General features: G+C 37.0%; 1 protein-coding gene across 2 annotated transcripts in view; it reads left to right on the top strand.

Annotated features, from left to right (window-relative positions):
* SLC30A9 (solute carrier family 30 member 9) overlaps positions 1-19,215 on the top strand; it is a 74,048-nt gene that overhangs the window by 32,701 nt on the left and 22,132 nt on the right. For both annotated transcript variants that reach the window (XM_081250394.1, XM_081250393.1), the window contains exons 8-12: positions 2,927-2,994; positions 5,335-5,437; positions 13,695-13,750; positions 16,648-16,783; positions 18,645-18,684. In XM_081250394.1, coding sequence (XP_081106520.1) covers positions 2,927-2,994; positions 5,335-5,437; positions 13,695-13,750; positions 16,648-16,783; positions 18,645-18,684 — 403 coding nt within the window. The remainder of the gene's footprint in view (positions 1-2,926; positions 2,995-5,334; positions 5,438-13,694; positions 13,751-16,647; positions 16,784-18,644; positions 18,685-19,215) is intronic.

The following is a 19,215-nucleotide window of genomic DNA, read 5'->3' as shown; positions in this document are numbered from 1 at the left end:
AAGCTCAGCCCTTAGAGGAGAAAATTGCACAGCCATTTTGATGATTTTTTTCTTTATTATATGAGTGTACAAAATCAATGGACACTCAATATTTGTCAGTCTTACTAAACTTCCGTAGTATGTTCACTCTCCCATTCTGTGAGATACTTATTGCATACCTTTTCCTCTCTTCCCAAACTTCCTGCAGACTCACTTTCCCTCTTCAGCTGATGACCTTGTTTTATATTTCATTGAAAAAATAGATCTAATCTAATAGAAGTACCTTATCTTTCCATTAGGAGACTTACTACCTTATTGACAAGTGTTCCAGAATAACTGTTTTCCTTCCTATCAGAAGGAAATTAATATTGGGACCAGTATAGAAAGTTTACCTTTACTGTCCCACTTCTTTATTTTATTTTTTTTAAACTAGATTGCCTGTTTATTATTAAAGGATGTATAGTTCAGGAACAGCCAGATAGAAGAGGTGCAGGAGGCAAGGCATGTGGGAAGGGGCTCAGAACTTCCATGCTCTCTGGGCAGCCACTCTCCCTGAACCTCCACACATTCACCAAACCCCCTCCTTTCAGGGTTTTATGGAGGCTTCATTACATAAGCATGACTGATTAAACCACTGGCCATTGGAGGCTGAACTCAATCTCCAGCCTCCTTCTCAGCACTGGAGGTTGGAAAGTTATAACCCTCTAATTACATGGTTGGTTCCTCTGATGACCAGCCCCAAATCTTACTTTTTTTTTTTTCAACTAATTTTTGTTGGAGTATAGTTGCTTTACAGTGTTGTGTTAGTTTCTGCTGTACAGCAAAGTGAATCAGCTATACGTAGACATATATCCCCTCTTTCTTGGATTTCCTTCCCATTTAGGTCACCACAGTGCACTGAGTAGAGTTCTCTGTGCTATATAGTAGGTTCTCACTAGTTATCTATACATAGTAGTGTATATATGTCAATCACAATCTTCCAATTCATCCCACCCCCCCCTTCCCTGCTTGGCGTCCATACGTTTGTTCTCTACATCTGTGTCTCTATTTTTGCTTTACAAATAAGTTCATCTGTATCATTTTCCTAGATTCCACATATAAGCGATACTATACAATATTTGTTTTTCTCTTTCTGACTTACTTCACCCTGTATGACAGTTTCTGGGCCCACCCACGTCTCTGCAAATGGCACGATTTCATTCCTTTTTATGGCTGAGTAATATTCCATTCTATATATATTCCACATCTTTTTTTATACATTCCTCTGTTGATAGATGTTTAGGTTGCTTCCATGTCCTGGCTATTGTAAATAGCGCTGCAATGAACACTGGGGTGCATGTATCTTTTTGAATTATGGTTCTCTCTGGGTTTATGCCCAGGAGTGGGATTGCTGGGTATATGGTAGTTCTATTTTTAATTTTAAAATTTTTAAAAAATCTTTATTTTTAATTTAATTAATTTATTTATGGCTGCGTTGGGTCCTTGTTGCTTTAGTTTTGGGGGCTACTCTTCGTTTTGGTGCATGGGCTTCTCATTGCAGTGGCTTCTCTTGTTGTGGAGCATGGGCAATATGCGGGCTTCAGTAGTTGCGGCACATGGGGTCAGTAGTTGTGGTTCGTGGGCTCAGTAGTTGTGGTTCGTGGGCTCTAGAGCGCAGGCTCAGTAGTTGTGGCGCATGGGCTTAGTTGTTCCGTGGCACGTGGGATCTTCCTGGATCAGGACTCGAACCCTTGTCCCCTGAATTGGCAGGCAGATTCTTAACCACTGTGCAAACAAGGAAGTCACCAGCCTTGTTTTTGTCCATTCTTCATACGAAACTTACTTCTGTTTGAGAATCATTGAGTGTGTTGTATGCTCTGCCTCAACCATTTTTCTTCCAGATTTTTCATGGTTGCCTCCTTCTCATCACTGAACTTCTTTCCCTCACTGTTCTAACTAAAATAACCCTCTCCATCATATCCCCCCAACACTATTCTCTCAGTCTCTGTTTTAGTTTCTTTATTATATTTATCACTATCAGATATGACGGACTTATTCTCTATCTTCCCATACTAGGCAGTGAGATCTATGAAGGCAGGGACTCTGTTTTGTTTACTGTTGTGTCCCAGCATCTAGAACTGTGCCAGGCATATAGTACTCGTACAATAAATATTTCTTGAATAAATTACATAAGGCAGAATATATGACGTGCTTCAATAGAAAAGTAAAGTACAATAGTAAATGTGTAGCAGAGTGAGTATTCTCTGTGGGGGACCAAGGAAGGCTTTACCTAGAAAGGTGACACTTGGCCGGATATACAAGAAGATTAGTAAAGCTTGCCCAGGTTGCGGTGGAAGATGATAGCATTCCAAGGAGAGAAAAGAGCAGGAGGAGAAACACAGAAAGTATAAATTCAAGGAATAGCAGAAGAACATTTGACTGAAGAAAAATATTTTCCCTGAATATGTTCTTGTTTGATTTCCTTTTGTTTTGGTGTGTTTTGAAATTAAACACATTTTTATCACTTGATGTCTTTGGTCTTTAGAGAACAGTCATGAGTTAAATTAGAGCAACAAACTTGTTGGCTTTGGCTGTTCCTTTTATTATAAGTTAAGAAGTTGCTCAAGAAATGGGAAAATTTTAGAGTGTTTCAGTGCAATACATTTTTATCACTTTACTTCTGGTTTTTATGTAACCAACTCAGAATTTTTCCTGAAGTAGGCAGGAAATGAATTACAAGGAAATAAACAATTAATGTTCTGCAGAAGGACCCACATGTACTTTCAATTTCCATCTTCTCACACCTTAAACAGGAAATTCTAGAGAAAAAGAATTAAATAAGTAAATCTAGTTGTTTAGAGGCATTGATAAAGGAGGTATTTTCTGGTGTGTCAAGAGTCACTTATTAGCGTCACAATGCTTCTCTGGGAAATGTTAGAGATTTTTTGTTTTTGTTTTTGTCTTATAGCCACGCTCTAGAACGACATCAGTTTTTTTTAAGGGGCCAGGAAAGGTGGTGATGGTTGCCATTTGCATGTAAGTACTGAAATATAAGCCTTTTAAAATAGAAATATTTTTAATGTATATATCCTTGAATGTATAAATTTATTACTTGGTATCTAGATAAAGATAAAGGTGCTATCTGAAAATTTTTCTCTCATTTTCACTGGCATTTATAGAAGTTTGTTTTAAAAAGTTGAATTGGCCAAGGTTATTTTTAGAGTAACTAAAGCAACCTGGGTTATAACTACTGAAGAGTACCTGCACTTTTATTTTTCTCCCACTTAACCTTGGTAGAACATAATTAATGCTTTTGCCTCTTTCTTTTTTCCTCTTTCTTTTTTTTTTTTAACTTTTTATTTTATATTGGAGTATAGGCAGTTAACAATGTTGTGATAGTTTCAGGTGCACAGCAAAGCGACTCAGTCATACATATACATGTATCCATTCTCCCCCCAAACTCCCCTCCCATCCAGGCTGCCAGATAACACTGAGCAGAGTTCCCTGTGCTATACAGTAGGTTATTCATTTTAAATATAGCAGTGTGTACTCCTCTTTCTTCTTGATTCCTATTATTTTGCCTACCTTTTATCTATTTTACTGAATAATCTAATTTAGGATGTTTGAACATTAATTCCATAATTCATTAGTTTGTTCTTTTATTTCTAAAATACATATGTTACATGTGTCAGGAATTTTGATATGGTCTGGAAATGTAAAGGTAAAATACATAATTCTTATCTTCAAGGATTGGGGGGACACTAGACTAGAAGAAGTCATTTGTAATAATACAGAAAAGAGAGTGTTAGTAGGGATGGAGAGTCACGGTTAGTTTCAAAGAGTATTTAGGTGGTCTGGTTAACGATGGTGCCCAGGTTTCTGGTTTGGACAATTGGATAGATATTGCACCATCAATGAGAGAAGGAACGCTGGAAGGAGGGGGCAGGGTGGGAGAAAAGGAAATAATGAGTTCCTTTTTGAGTTTGAGTTATTTATAGGGCACCCAAGGGGAGTTGGTCAGCAGAATTAACTCTTTTCATTAATAAAACAGGATTAACAATGAAAGCTTTTTACATTAGAGGAATGTAGTAATGTATATTAACTGCTTAGCATAGTACCTGTTATGTAATATGTACTTAATAATTATTATTGTTAGTATATATGGCTCTGAAGCTCAGGAGGGAGATCTGGATTAGAGATATAGAATCAAGAGTTATTAGTATATAGATGATAATTAAAGCCATAGGAGTAGTTAAGATCACCTGGAGAATGTGTATGTAGTGTATGAGGAAGGGAAAGCCCTTCAGAAAAAACCTTGAAGAACACTAACATTTAAGAAACGGGTAGAAGAAAAAGATCCTGCAGAAGAGACTGAGGAAGAGTAAAGAGAAAGATAGGAAGAAAACCAGGAGTATTGTGGAAATCAAGGAAGACGGTGTTTTCAGAAAATAGTGGCAAATGCTTCTGTGAGATTAAGGAAAATATTAAAATGTTTTCAGGAATTTAATAGCAATAAATAGTTGATATATTGATAAAAACAATCTTATGAGGTGTTAGCGGCAGAAGCCACTGTTTAGTGGATTGAAGACTGAGTGCAAAGTGAGGAAAACTGAGACAGCAAGAGTGGATATAATTCTTTCAAGAAATTATTTGAAATTGAGGAGAGGAGAAAAGGGTAGCTGGAAGGGGATGTACAGTTTCCTCATTTATAAAATGAGGATGTAGTAACTACTACAATGTTAGCATGAGGATGTAGTAACTACTACAATGTTAGCATTTGTATATTAGAGTTATAATAAAACATGGTAAGTGACTATAGTATAGTGCCTGATGTAAATTATACTAGTTATTACTGTTGGAATCTGAGTACAGCTGGCTTCCTCAGAGCTAACCATGTTTATTTTAGCATGTATGGCCTTCTCGTATGACACAGACTATTTGGTCTAGTTTTGTCTTCACCTCTGGCATCTGCCTAATTAAATAAACCAACCTTCACCAACGTCTTCCCTTTGACACTGGCCTACTGAACAATACCAAGTGCACATAAGACACATAATTTCCTCTCTGATTCCATTTTGTTCATATGTAGAACACCCTCTTTTCTCATCTTCTCAAAACATACTTAAGTAATTTGCTGGCACGTATCATTCCTCTTTCATTTAAATATTTAATGAAACCGTAATCTGTATTCTTCAAATTTGTACTCCTGTTTCCTAAAACATAGTAAATCTTAAAGGCTAGGGATTCTTTCTAATTTACTTTGAACAGAATCGTGTGTGTGTGTGTGTGTGTGTGTGTGTGTGTGTAAATTAAGTAAGCTTTTAATGGGAATTTTTATTTAAACCTATGCTAAGTTATTTTCTCTTTCTCTCCTAGCAATGGATTAAACTGTTTCTTCAAATTTCTTGCCTGGATTTATACGGGTTCAGCAAGTATGTTCTCAGAAGCTATACACTCTTTATCTGATACTTGTAATCAGGTGAGGGGTAAAAGCTTCTTTCTTATTAAAGTAATATTTTTTTTGAGACCTTAGTCTAAAAGTTGACATATTTAAAAATGGAATGATTCCTATAGTTGGGTTGTAGAAGAAAATGAAAGTTGTTTTACTTTTGAATGATGACGTACATAGAAATATGACATAGTATTTGAAAGCAGGTTGTTACGCTTTAAAAACGTTTAATAATCAAATATGAAGTGTAAGATTATCAGTCACAGAGGCTATTGTAGAAGAGATTCTTATCTTAGGTAGAAATTTGGTCTGTGAATATGAGTTCTTATAACTGTAAGAGCCAGTGGATTTAAGTGTTTTGAATAAACATGTGAAATAGTCACATGTGATTGATGAATTATAATGATTTTCACCTTAGACTAGTGTTTTGATTTTGAATACTACAAATCTAAGCCTTTTTTAAGAACACAACATTTCTACTTGTATATTATTTCACATTTTAAAGAATGTGGCCTGTTAGGAGAAAACCTTTTTAGTATTTATTTATACTCCTGTTATGTAAGAACAGATTTGGGAGAACTTACAATAAAAGACACAGGTATAATAAGAATATTTAAGACAAAGTTAAAAATAATAATAAAATGGTAAGAAGCAGGGAGAGCAATCTTAATAAAATTAAACCTGAGAACTCATGTAACTCACTGTCAAATGGATTAAAACGTTTTGTAAAAGTAAGGAAAGAATACAGGCATTTGCTATTAGTACTAACAGTCATTCTCTTGAATTAAATTTTTATACTCAGTAAATATTTAATAACTACTATTGTATAATATTTTGCCCGTTGAGTGGGGGGAGAGGAGGGTGGGAGAAATATGACACACAGTACCTATTTTGTTGAAAGCTTATGTGAACATAAGAAAATTAAAATGTGAAAATATTTGTACATTTGGCCAAGGAGATGTGTACATATTATTAATTTTAGTATTAGTTGTTATTTAAAACATTGAAGACAATTTTTTTTTAATTTATTTATTTTATTTTTGGCTGTGTTGGGTCTTTATTGCTGCTCATGGGCTTTCTCTAGTTGTGGAGAGCGGGGGCTACTCTTTGCTGCGGTGCATGGGCCTCTCATTTGCAGTGGCTTCTCTTTTGGCACTAGGTGCGCAGGCTTCAGTAGTTGTGGCAGACGGGCTTAGTTGCTCCGCAGCATGTGGGATCTTCCTGGACCAGGGCTTGTACCCGTGTCCCCTGCATTGGCAGGCGGATTCTTAACCACTGTGCCACCAGGGAAGCCCTGAATACAATTTTTAAGTGTCTGTACTCTGAAATACTATTTAGGGATTTAAAAGCATGTGGTAGGATAGATAGTGGGAAGCAGCCACATAGCACAGGGAGATCAGCTCGGTGCTTTGTGACCGCCTGGAGGGGTGGGATAGGGAGGGTGGGAGGGAGGGAGACGCAAGAGGGAAGGGATGTGGGAACAGATGTATATGTATGACTGATTCACTTTGTTATAAAGCAGAAACTAATAAAAAAAAGCATATGGTAGATAGCTATGTACTGATGTGGAATAATAACCATGATATGAATAAAAAAATCAAGTTGCAAAACATTATGTACAAAACTTATGTTTCTAGCCATGATGGACTAATGAGGATTGGACTTAGTCTTTTGCTATAAACAGCTAAAAAACTAGACAAAATATATTAAACAATATTTTCAAACATTGGACAATAGCAGTGCAAGACCATGATCCCTGAGGAAGGGGAACAGGTGAATTGAACTCTGTGATTTCTCTGGTGTTTTGCTTGGAGGCGCATTTGTGATAGTGGAACAGGGTGGGAGACCCATCATTGAGTTGAGAAGGTAGAAATTAGGGTTAATGAGTCTGAAGTGGCTAGAAATTACAAGGCTACAGAAGTCTACATAGGGTTTTCCTTGAGTTGAATCTTTGCTGAGTGTTAGATTACACATGTGTAGGGTAAAGCTCCATGAAACCAGGTAGAGAACCAGCAGGGAGTGTTAAGCTGAGTAATTCCTAGAGTTCACAATGGGCTTGGATTAATTAAGTTCTGACGTTCTGAGACAGAGAGTCCTGATTGATTACCCAGGCCAATAGAAGGCTCAGACCTTAGTGGTAGGGCTAAATTATCTTAGTTGTAAAGACTGTTCTAGAACAGGGATCCCCAGACCGCAGACCAGTACCGATCCTCGGCCTGTTAGGAACTGATCCACACAGCAGGAGGTGAGCAGCGAGCGAGCAAAGCTGCACCTGCCACTCCCCATCGCTCGCATCACCTCCTGAACCATCTCCACCCCACCCCACACCCTCCGCCACCGGTCCGTAGAAAAATTGTCTTCCACGAAACCAGTCCCTGGTGCCAAAAAGGTTGGCAACTGCTGTTCTAGAACCTTTCTAACAAAGCTCTAAGGGATCACACTGATTTACAAGTAACTTAATTACCTGTGAGAACAAAGCCCCACATGCTATTATAAGGAAGACAAAATCCAGACACACAGTATAACATTCACAATGTCAGCATCTAATAAAAAAAATTATTAAACAACCATGAAGCAGAAAGTCTGACTCACAACCAGGAGAAAAATTAGTCAATAGAAAGACTCAATTGACATATGATAGAATTAGCAGAAAAGGATAAATGGCTATTATAACTACGTTCATGTATTGAAAAGAAAATATGAACGTCATGAAAAGAGAAATGGAAGATACAAAGAAGAACCAAATGGAACTTTTAGAGCTGAAAAATATATCTGATGTGAAAAATGCACTGTATAGAATTAACAGCAGATTAGACGTCGTGGAAAAAATGATCAGTGAACTCAAATATATGGCAGTAGAAAACATTCATACTAAAACTAGAGTGAAAAGAGACTAAAAAAGATGAAGGGAGCCTTAGACCTGTGGGACATTATCAAGAGAATTCTATCAAACATTTAACGAAAAAATAATACCAGTAGTACACAGACTTTCAAATATAGAGTAGAAGGAAACACTTTTCAGCTCCTCTAGTAAGGCTAGCATAACCCTGATACCAAAACCTTAAAGTTATTCCAAGAAAAAAAAAAAAACCAGTATCTCTCATGAACATAGATACAAAAATCATTAAGATATAATCACATTGAATCTAGCAGTACACAAAAATGGTAATACATCATAATCAAGTGAGTATTATTCCAAGAAGCATGGTTAGTTTAACATTCAAAATCAATAGAAGGTTAATATACAAAAGTCAGTTGTAGGGGCTTCCCTGGTGGTGCAGTGGTTAAGAATCCGCCTGCCAATGCAGGAGACACGAGTTCGAGCCCGGGTCCGGGAAGATCCCATATGCTGCAGAGCAACTAAGCCTGTGTGCCACAACTACTGAGCTTGTGCTCTAGAGCCTGCGAGCTACAGCTACTGAGCCCCGCGCGCCTAGAGCCTGTGCTCCACAACAAGAGAAGCCACCACGATGAGAAGCTGGCGCACCGCAATGAAGAGTAGCCCCCGCTTGCCGTAACTAGAGAAAGCCACGCACAGCAACAAAGACCCAACACAGCCAAAAATAAGTAAATAAATAAATTTATTTTAAAAAAATCAATTGCATTTCTACTATCAGGAAACAAATGGAGAGTGAAATTTTTAATAAATTCCATTTATGATATTAAATACTTAGGAGTAAATTTAACAAAAAATGTGTAAGACTTTAACACTGAAATCTTAAAATGTAACTAGGGGAAATTAAAGATGACCTAAGGAAGTGGAGAGAGATACCATGATCATGGATTTGATAACTGCGTTAATATGTCAAATTTCCCTAAATTAATCTATAGATTTCATATAATCCAGCATATTCTTTTGTAGAAATTGACAAACTGATTAAATTCTAAAATTTATAGGGAGGGACTTCCCTGGCGGTCCAGTGGTTAAGACTCCACTCTTCTATTGCAGAGGGTGTGGGTTTGATCCCTGGTTGGGGAACTGAAATCCTGCATGCCGCATGGCGTGGCCAAAAAAAAAAAAATAATAATAATAAATAAAATTTATATGGAAATGTAAAGAACCTGGAATATTCAAGGCAATCTAAAAAAATGAAAGAAATTTGGAGGACTTTAAGACTTATTTCAGAGCACAGTAATTAAGACAGTGCGGTATTGGCACAAGAACTGACCAGGTGGAACAGAATAGAGGGTCCAGCAACAGACCTTCAGTTACATAGTCAGTTGATTTTTGACAAAGGCACCAAAGCAATTCAGTGAAGAAAAGAAACTTTTCAACAAACGGTATGGGAAAGATTGGATATCCACATGGATAAAAACACGAAGGACCTTGATTCCCACTCATGCCATGTACAAATTTAAGGTGGGTCACAGACCCAAATGTACAAGCTAAAACTATGAAAATACTAGAAGGAAACCTAGGAGAATATCTTCTAAGCCTTTGGGTAGGCAGAGATTTCTTAAACAGAACACAGAAACAAAACCATAAAATAAAAAAATTTACAAATTAAACTTCATCAAAATTAAATACTCTTATTAAAGGACACTTTTTTTGTGGCTGCATTGGGGCTTTATTGCTGCACATGGGCTTTCTCTAGTTGCAGCGAGCAGGGACTACTCTTCGTTGCAGTGCACAGGCTTCTCATTGCAGTGGCTTCTCGTTGCGGAGCACAGGCTCTAGTGCGCAGGCTTCGGTAGTTGCAGCATGCGGGCTCAGTTGTTGCGGCACACAGGCCCTAGAGCGCATGGGCTTCAGTAGTTGCAATGCATGGGCCCAGTAGTTGTGGCACATGGGCCCAGTAGTTGTGGCACACGGGCTTAGTTGCTCCGTGGCATGTGGGATCTTCCCAGACCAGGGATTGAACCTGTGTCTCCTGCATTGGCAGGTGGACTCTTATTTATTTATTTATTTAGTTAGTTAGTTTATTTATGGCTATGTTGGGTCTTTGTTGCTGCATGCGGGCTTTCTTTAGTTGTGGCAAGCGGGGGCTACTCTTTGTCCTGGTGCCGGGGCTTCTCATTGCGGTGGCTTCTCGTTGCGGAGCACGGGCTCTAAGCACGTGGGCTTCAGTAGTTGTGGTACGCGGGCGCAGTAGTTGTGGCTTGCTGGCTCTAGAGCGCAGGCTGTAGTTGTGGCGCACGGGCTTATTTGCTCCATGGCATGTGGGATCTTCTCAGACCAGGGCTTGGACCCGTGTCCCCTGCATTGGCAGACGGATTCTTAACCACTGCGCCACCAGGGAAGTCCCTGAAGAATACTTTTAAGGCAATAAATAAGCAAGCTGCTCATAGGGAGAAAATATTCACAAAGCATATAATCTGACAAAGGACTGGTATCCAGGATAAATAAAGAACTTGTATAACTCAATATTAAAAAGACAGTCCAGTCTTTTTAAGAAGCTGAAGACTTGGAAAGGTACTTCACAATGATACCTGAATGTGGTTGATGGACACACAAAAAGGTGCTCAACACTATTAATCATCAGGAAATGTATATTGTAACCCCAACAAGACATCTCCACACATCCACTATTATGGCTAAAATTTAAGAGCCTGACAATCAAATATTGGTGAAGATGTAAAGCATCCAGACTTTTTAGACATTGCTGGTGGAGTATAAAATGTTACAGCCACTCGTAAATTTGTCAGTTTCTTGTAAACATAAGCCTACTGTTTGACTTAGCAATTCCACTCCTAAGTATTTACCAAGAGTATTGGGAACAAATGTCCACAAAGACTTGTATAAGAATGTTTCTAGCACCATAAATGTGCTATAATGGGCAAAAAACTGGAATCAACCCAAATGTCCATCAACAGTGGGATAAACAAGTTGTTGTATAGTCATACAATAGAATATTATCTAGAAATAAAAAGAAATACTTATCCGTCAGTAGCATATATGCATCTCTAACAGTATGTTGAATAAAAGAAGGTAAATACAAAAGAGTAGTTACTGTGTGATGCCATTTATATTAAGTTCTAGAATAGAACTTTGGCTTTAATCTTTGGGTGAGAACAGGATTAGCGATAGTCTATGATATCTTATTTTTATAAGAAGAATTAATAAATAATGGCCCATATTCAACTTATGAAACATTTGATATCTCACACTTCATTGCACAGCCAACCTGAATATTAAGTATTTTAAAAATAATTGAACACTCATTGACTATTATGTAAATATTATAAACACAGATACATATATATAGTGTGAATTGATAATGAATTGATTATGAATATTTCATTATGTTTTAATATACAGATTTAAAAATTTTAAAATATTATGTTCATAATATTTCATTATGTTTTAATATACAGATTTTAAAATTATATGTTCTTAATTTACTGTCATTCTCTTAGTTTAATTCACTGAAAAGCCATCATCTATGTTTTAGGTAGTTTTGACTCTCTTTTCCTTTGGAATCCAGTAGAAAAAAACTTGTAATATTCTGTGTATTTAGGATTGGATTTCCGATACCAAAACTTAAAAATCAGTATAAGCCTTTTTTTTTTTTTTGGCTGTGCCGCAAGGCATGTATTGTAGTTCTCCGACCAGGGATCAAACCCACGCCCCTGGCATTGGAAGTGTGGAGTCTTAACCACTGGACCGCCAGGGAAGTCCCTGAATGGACTAGCCATTTGCAAGGTGGTATAATCCCCATGTATTTTACAAGAGGGAATGTTTCTATAAATGCCCAGTAACCTACAGAGAAACTTCATCCATGAAGAATTTGGTAATCTTGAAGACTTAACCTATTTGATTATTTGATACAATACTGAAAAAATGCAAAAAACCCAGCTTAGTCGAAAAAAAATCACATAGGGTATTCACTCAAGCTTTGTATTTTTTATTAAATAAATAATTCTAGTGTAATCTTTTTTTCAGGTTTCTAAATTTACGTCAAATTAAGAGAAAGGATACTAAGTGCAAGCATAATATTGAGCGGTACCAGTGGATAACTCTTTTTAACAAAAGATACAATCAAAAAACAAACAGAGGGCTTCCCTGCTGGCGCAGTGGTTGAGAGTCCACCTGCCGATGCAGGGGACACGGGTTCGTGCCCCAGTCCTGGAAGATCCCACATGCCGCAGAGCAGCTGGGCCCGTGAGCCATGGCTGCTGAGCCTGCGCGTCTGGAGCCTGTGCTCCGCAACAGGAGAGGCCACAACAGTGAGAGGCCCACGTACAGCAAAAAAAAAAAAGAAACCCCAAAAAACAAAACCCCAAACAAACAGAAATAAAAGGAAGAAAAGATGAAGGCAAGGGAGGAAGGAAGGAGAGAAAGGTGGTAACCAGGATTAAAGACTTGCATTTTTGTTATATTTACTTTAGACTTTTTTTCCTTAGAGAAATAAAATTTTAGTTATGACTAGTCTTCCATCTTTATTTCTTCCTTCCACACCCCAGATAGTCACTGCTCTATATACATTGATGTGTATACTTCATGTGCATGGTTTTGCAGTTTTACTAGAAATGTAAATGTATCATGTCCATATACAGTTTGTACTCACTCTTACTGTCTTTGGGACTTCCCTGGAGGTCCAGTAGTTGAGATTTTGCCTTCCAATGCAGGTGGTGCGGGTTCGGTCTTTGGTCGGGAAACTCACATCCCACATGCCTTGCAGCCAAAAAACCAAAACATAAAACAGAAGCTATATTGTAACAAATTCAATAAAGACTTTTAAAAAATGGTGCATGTCAAAAAAAAAAAAAAACTTTTACTGTCTTTTATTTATGCAGCTATACAAGTTATTCTTCCTGTAAAAAATCAGATATTACAGACTACCCTAAACCTACTTCTCTCCTCAGAGGTATAAACAGAGTTAAATGTGAGTTCTTTCAGACCTTTTCCTGTGCTTTACATTATATTGTCATTTACAAAAACTACAAAACATAATTTCTTTTGTATTGTACGTACCGTTCCTAAACTTGCTTTTTTCCCGTCCACTGAATGGTATGTCTAGGAGCTTTCACCATGTCAGTACAGAGAGCTCTATCCCCTTTTACACTGTTGTAGAAGTAATTTATGGTTTGGTTATACCATGATTTATTTTGCCACTCCCCACTGAAGGAGTTTTAGGTTGCTTTCACATTTTACATAATTATCCAGTGTTGTTTTGAACCCCTTTCGATTCACCTTTATTTCTCTATGGTAAGTACTGGAAACAAGAATTGCTGGGCTATTGGACATACACATGTTAAGTACTTCTTTGTCATTGTCAGGTTGTGCCCTCTAGACTGGCTTATTATATTCCCTTGCTAATGATTATTTACCTTCTTTTCTCCATAGGCCTTACTAGCATTGGGCATCAGTAAGTCTGTTCAAACACCAGATCCTACTCATCCGTAAGGACGTTGTCTTTATTTTGTTTTCATTTGTTTTGGCAGCAAGTAGTTGAATTATAGAAATCTCTTGCAGTTTATAGACCTGCAGTTTTGTGTTAAAGATTTGGTCATTTCTTCTGCTGTTGTATCTAAAATGCAGGACTCAACCTCTGTGTCAAAGTAAATTCAAGATATAATTTGAAAATGAGGTTCAAATTATTTTTATGCTTTGTAACATACCAAAGAGATCCTGTCCTCTTTGTATTTGATAGTTAATAACAAAGCACGTGTTTTCATCTTAGAGTTCTGTTTTATTTGGTCAAAGGAGATATATATATTTCACATTTGGACTAATAGGCCACTCAATCTAAAATTTTAGTGATAATTTCTATTAAATTCATGCTTAATGTATTTTAATCCCCCTGTTGTGATTTGGAAATAGGATTCTATTAATATTTCAAAATTACTTATTTGTAAAATGAGTATGCTCTTTAGAATATATTATTTTGAATTATATTAGTTATTTGATACAAAGACTTTTTTTCTGTTGCTTCTACTAACATAACCAGGTGAAATTTTTTTTTTTTTTTTTGCGGTACGCGGGCCTCTCTGCTGTGGCCTCTCCCGCCACGGAGCGCAGGCTCCGTGGCCATGGCTCACAGGCCCAGCTGCTCCGCGGCATAAGGGATCCTCCCGGACCGGGGCACGAGCCCACGTCCCCTGCATCGGCAGGCGGACTCCCAACCACTGCGCCACCAGGGAAGCCCCAGGTGAAATTTTTGAATTCCACGTGTATTATCTTTTTTTAACAAGCTTCAGTAGTAGAATTTGAGCAGCCAAATTTGCCTTAAGGCAAAAAAAAAATACACTTTTATTTCCATAAAGGAATCTGCCTCTGTGCTTTATATAAATGCCTTTCTTTACTTGTTTTCTTATAAATAATAGCATATTATTGAATATCCTGTAACTATCAGTAAGCTCGTACAGAGAACAGCTAGCTTTCTAGTCTGCTAATTACACATGATTATATAGTATTTTACTATGTCAAGAAAAAAAAAATTTTTCCTGACCAGTTTTATATACCAAAAATTTAAAAACAGGGTAAAATTTAAAAGTTTTAGGTTGTAAAGATTTCTTCTTAAGATATTTTCAACAATCTACTTTAGTACTGCCCAATAGAATTTTCTACAATAATAGAAATATTTATTTATATCTGTTCATTGTGATAGTCACTAGCTGCATGTGGCTATTGAGCACTTGAAATGTGGCTAGTGCGACTGAAGAACTGTATTAAAATTTTATCTAGTTTTAATTAATTTAAATTTAAATAGTCTTATGTAGCTAGCGACTTACATTGGACAGTGCAGATCTACATAGTTAAAAATTTTAGGGACTTCCCTGGTGGCACAGTGGTTAAGGCTCTGCGGGCTCCCAATGCAAGGGGCCAAGGTTTGATCCCTGGCCCAGTACTAGATCCCACATGCATGCCACAGCTAGGAGCTTGCATGCCGCAACTAAGACCCAGTGCAACCCCCCCCAAAAAAAAAATTTTAATAAGAATCTCCAAATTCCTTGAAAACACATAAAATGAAAGTAATGCCATTTAATTTAGATCTTAATTTACCTTAACTAAAATAAATAAATATATCTCCTTTCTTACTTTGGGGGGGAAACTTTAGAAGAATATAAATTGTTCTAAATCAAGCTGATAGAACACCATCACATCAATAAATTGATAATTTCCTATGGCAAGATTACATATTTTCAAAAAGAATTCAAAAAGCAATTTTAATTCAGAACCCTTGTTTAAATTTGCATCTGCTAGAAGGGTGCCATAGAGTTTGGGTTTGGGAGTAAATTTCCCAGAAAATATTTTTATTAATGAATGATTCTTTTCCTCCTGTAGTATCCCATATTTTTAAATTTCTTATTACTCAGTGTTTTATTGGTACATATAGTAATACAGAATAATGCACACATTGACCAAAAGACTTTCAAAAAAACCTGAGATTTAACAAAAAAAATTACCATCGAAACACCCAGAAAACTGAAGCTCTTAGTCTTTTAATGATAGTAATTAGTGGCACTTCCCTGGCGGTCCAGTGGTTAAGACTCCGCACTTGCACTGCAGGGGACGTGGTTTGGATCCCTGGTCTGGGAACTAAGATCCCACATGCTGCCCTGTGCAGCCAAAAAAAAAAAAGATAGTAGTTAGTTACTGTGTTACACTATACAGAAACAGCAAAATGCATTAAATTATAAGTAATATAAATTGTAGGAAATATAAATTATAGAAGACAAATATTCAATTAGAAGCTGCATTACAAGGAAATATAAATGTTACCATCTTTATTAAACATATGAATGCATTTAAAAAATAAATTTTGCCTGCATTTGTGTTACATAAAAGTAAAGTTGCTCTAGTAAATCAAAGCAAATTATATGGAAGAGGGCTTCCCTGGTGGCGCAGTGGTTGAGAGTCCGCCTGCCGATGGAGGGGACACGGGTTTGTGCCCCGGTCCCAGAAGATCCCACATGCCGCGGAGCGGCTGGGCCCGTGAGCCATGGCCACTGAGCATGCGTGTCCGGAGCCTGTGCTCCACAATGCGAGAGGCCACAACAGTGAGAGGCCCGCGTGCCGCAAAAAAAAAAAAAAATTATATGAAAGAGGGATTAGAAAATACCTGAATTAAATCATATTCACTCTCTTTTTATATAGTTTTCAAAGATCTTGCAGTTTTTTCCACTTTATATATTGATTTTCTGATTAGATTTGAGTTTGGCACTTACATTTTACTTAAATATAAAATCATAACATAATGATGTTATAAGAAGTTTTTTTTTCATTGACCTATTAAACATATTTTGAGAGGAAATCATTTGTATTTCTTGTAAACTATATTATCTTTTTTTTTCAGGTATGGATTTTCAAATATGCGCTATATTGCTTCACTAATTAGTGGTGTTGGTATTTTCATGATGGGTGCAGGATTATCTTGGTACCATGGAGTCATGGGATTGCTTAATCCTCAACCAATAGAATCTCTTCTATGGGTAATCTTCTCCCCTCCTCCCCCCTCAGTTTTGACGTAATATGAAATAGTGATTAAGTACAGTAGAATGCTTTTGTCATATTGATGTTAAAGAATGGGACTAAATATACCTTCTTGACTGTAATATAGGGTTATGTATCTGTAGTTGTGTTTTTTAGAATGTGATGGACATGACCTCTAAATCCATATGATTCAGTGATGTTGAGCAAGAGTATCTCTGTAGGTACAGTTGTTAAACATTTCGTCCTTGGTTAAAATTTTGGGCAATTCTGTTAATTTCTGCTGTTACTTTTGAAAAGCCAGAAGACCTCTATTCACTTTTAGTCCCAAGAATAAATGTCCTATCAGTAGTTAAAATAACCATTCCTTTGTAACAGTCATATGTTAGAATTTTATTTAAAGTTAAACTTTCTCCTTTCCCTCATTCCGGTAGGAAGCCTACATTGAGAGAATTGGAGTATGGTTCCCTTCTGTATTTTTTCACTTAAGGGCTTCTCTTTTCTCCTACTCCATAGGTTGCCTCTGGCAGCACTGAAGGTAGACATAGGGGACAGAAAGGTACTACTTTACTGGCACCAACGTCATCTTGCACTGGTTCCACTGGCCTTTGTAGATACTTAAAGCTGTCTTTTTTTTTTTTTTTTTTTTTTTTTTTTGCGGTGCGCGGTCTTCTCAACTGTTGTGGCCTCTCCCGTTGCGGAGCACAGGCTCCGGACGCACAGGCTCAGCGGCCACGGCTCACGGGCCCAGCCGCTCCGCGGCATGTGGGATCTTCCCGGACCGGGGCACGAACCTGTGTCCCGTGCATCAGCAGGCGGACTCTCAACCACTGTGCCACCAGGGAAGCCCTAAAGCTGTCTTCTTTTCCTCTCATGGGAAGTTCTTGGAGATTACTCTGCTTGGCAGCTCTGATTGTAGCTCCCTTGACAAGTGCAGATTGGGCATGTGGAGCTTCTGTATCTCACAGTGTAGTTCCAGACTATTTTTGCTGATGTTGCCAGTAAGATTCAGTGGAAAGAGCCTAGAATTGAGTTAGGAAAACCTGTATTCTAGTTCTTATTCCGATACCATTTCTATTTACTCAAGCAAACCACACAGCCTTGGAAATCTCAGTTTCCTTAACAGAATTAGAAGAGTGTTGGACTGGGTTCAAAAATTTTAAAACTCTGTTTCAGGGAAGCCTAGGGTTCCGAAAAGGTAATATTGAAAATTCTATAGATGTTTGATTTGAATTTCACTTAAAATTTTTAAAAATTTGTGTTAATTCTTTCTATATATCTTGGATTAAAGCTATTCTTGGTATCTTTATCTAATTCAAGAGTGTCTGGGATTGTAAGGAAAGTGGTGTTATCTTCCTCCCCCAAATTGTTTACCTTTTATAACTGCTTATCTTTCTGAATGGGGACTGAGGAAGGATTCTCTTGGTGCTGGGCAAACAAACAAAATCGAAAGTTACTGGGTATGGTTGTGTGTCTTACTGCATCTGGTATCCACAACCCTAGATTTCAAATGCTTGTGTTCATTTTGAAGTTCAAATTTTTTTTTTTTTTACTAATTAAGTAATTCTTTTATATCATGAATTTAACTTTAGTTATGGTATAACATTCTACTCTGGGGGGGTGCGTGTGTGTATTAGTTTTTCAAGTATTAAAAAATGAGATGGCCATCAAATTTTTAACTTCTAATTGTTTCTTATGAAGATACCATCTATCTCATTGTCCTCATTTGAGCTGTTTCCCATCAAAATCCTTATCTGGCTAGGATTTGAATTTATGTGTCCATCTTAAACATTAAGTTTATGCATGAACTGTTGTAATTCTTTAGTGAGATATCAACTTATGCTTTATTTTTATATTTCCTAGGCATATTGTATTTTAGCAGGATCATTAGTATCTGAAGGAGGTATGTATTGTCACAGAATCGTTTTATTCTTTACCTAGTAATATATATTCAGCAGTCTATTTTTATAGATTGCTAAATTCTCTTGATTAAAGAAAGCTGTGGAAATAGGAATATAAGTTTTATCCTCTTTGAGGGAAGAAATTCTTTGTATAATGTACTATGGTGGTTCCTATAAGATGGGGCAAGTTTGGAAAAGCTTTTTATTTTGTTCTTGAGTATCATATCATTTGAAATGGAGTATAAAAACATAACTATATACTGAGGCTTTTTCTTTTTTTGGAAAGTAAAAAACATTTTTATTTTTTTATACAGCAGGTTCTTATTAGTTATCTATTTTATACATATTAGTGTATATATGTCAATCCTAATCTCCCAATTCATCACACCACCACCCCACCCCCTGCTTCCCCGTTTTGGTGTCCATACGTTTGTTCGCTACATCTGTCTCTCTATTTCTGCCTTGCAAACCTGGTCATCTGTACCATTTTTCTAGATTCCACATGTATGCGTTAATAAACGATATTTTTCTCT

Source organism: Mesoplodon bidens (assembly GCF_964165515.1).
Source record: "Mesoplodon bidens genome assembly, chromosome: 1".
NCBI lineage: Eukaryota > Metazoa > Chordata > Mammalia > Artiodactyla > Ziphiidae > Mesoplodon > Mesoplodon bidens.
Note: the sequence above shows the minus strand (reverse complement) of the source record. Positions and strands in the feature narration are given on the sequence as shown.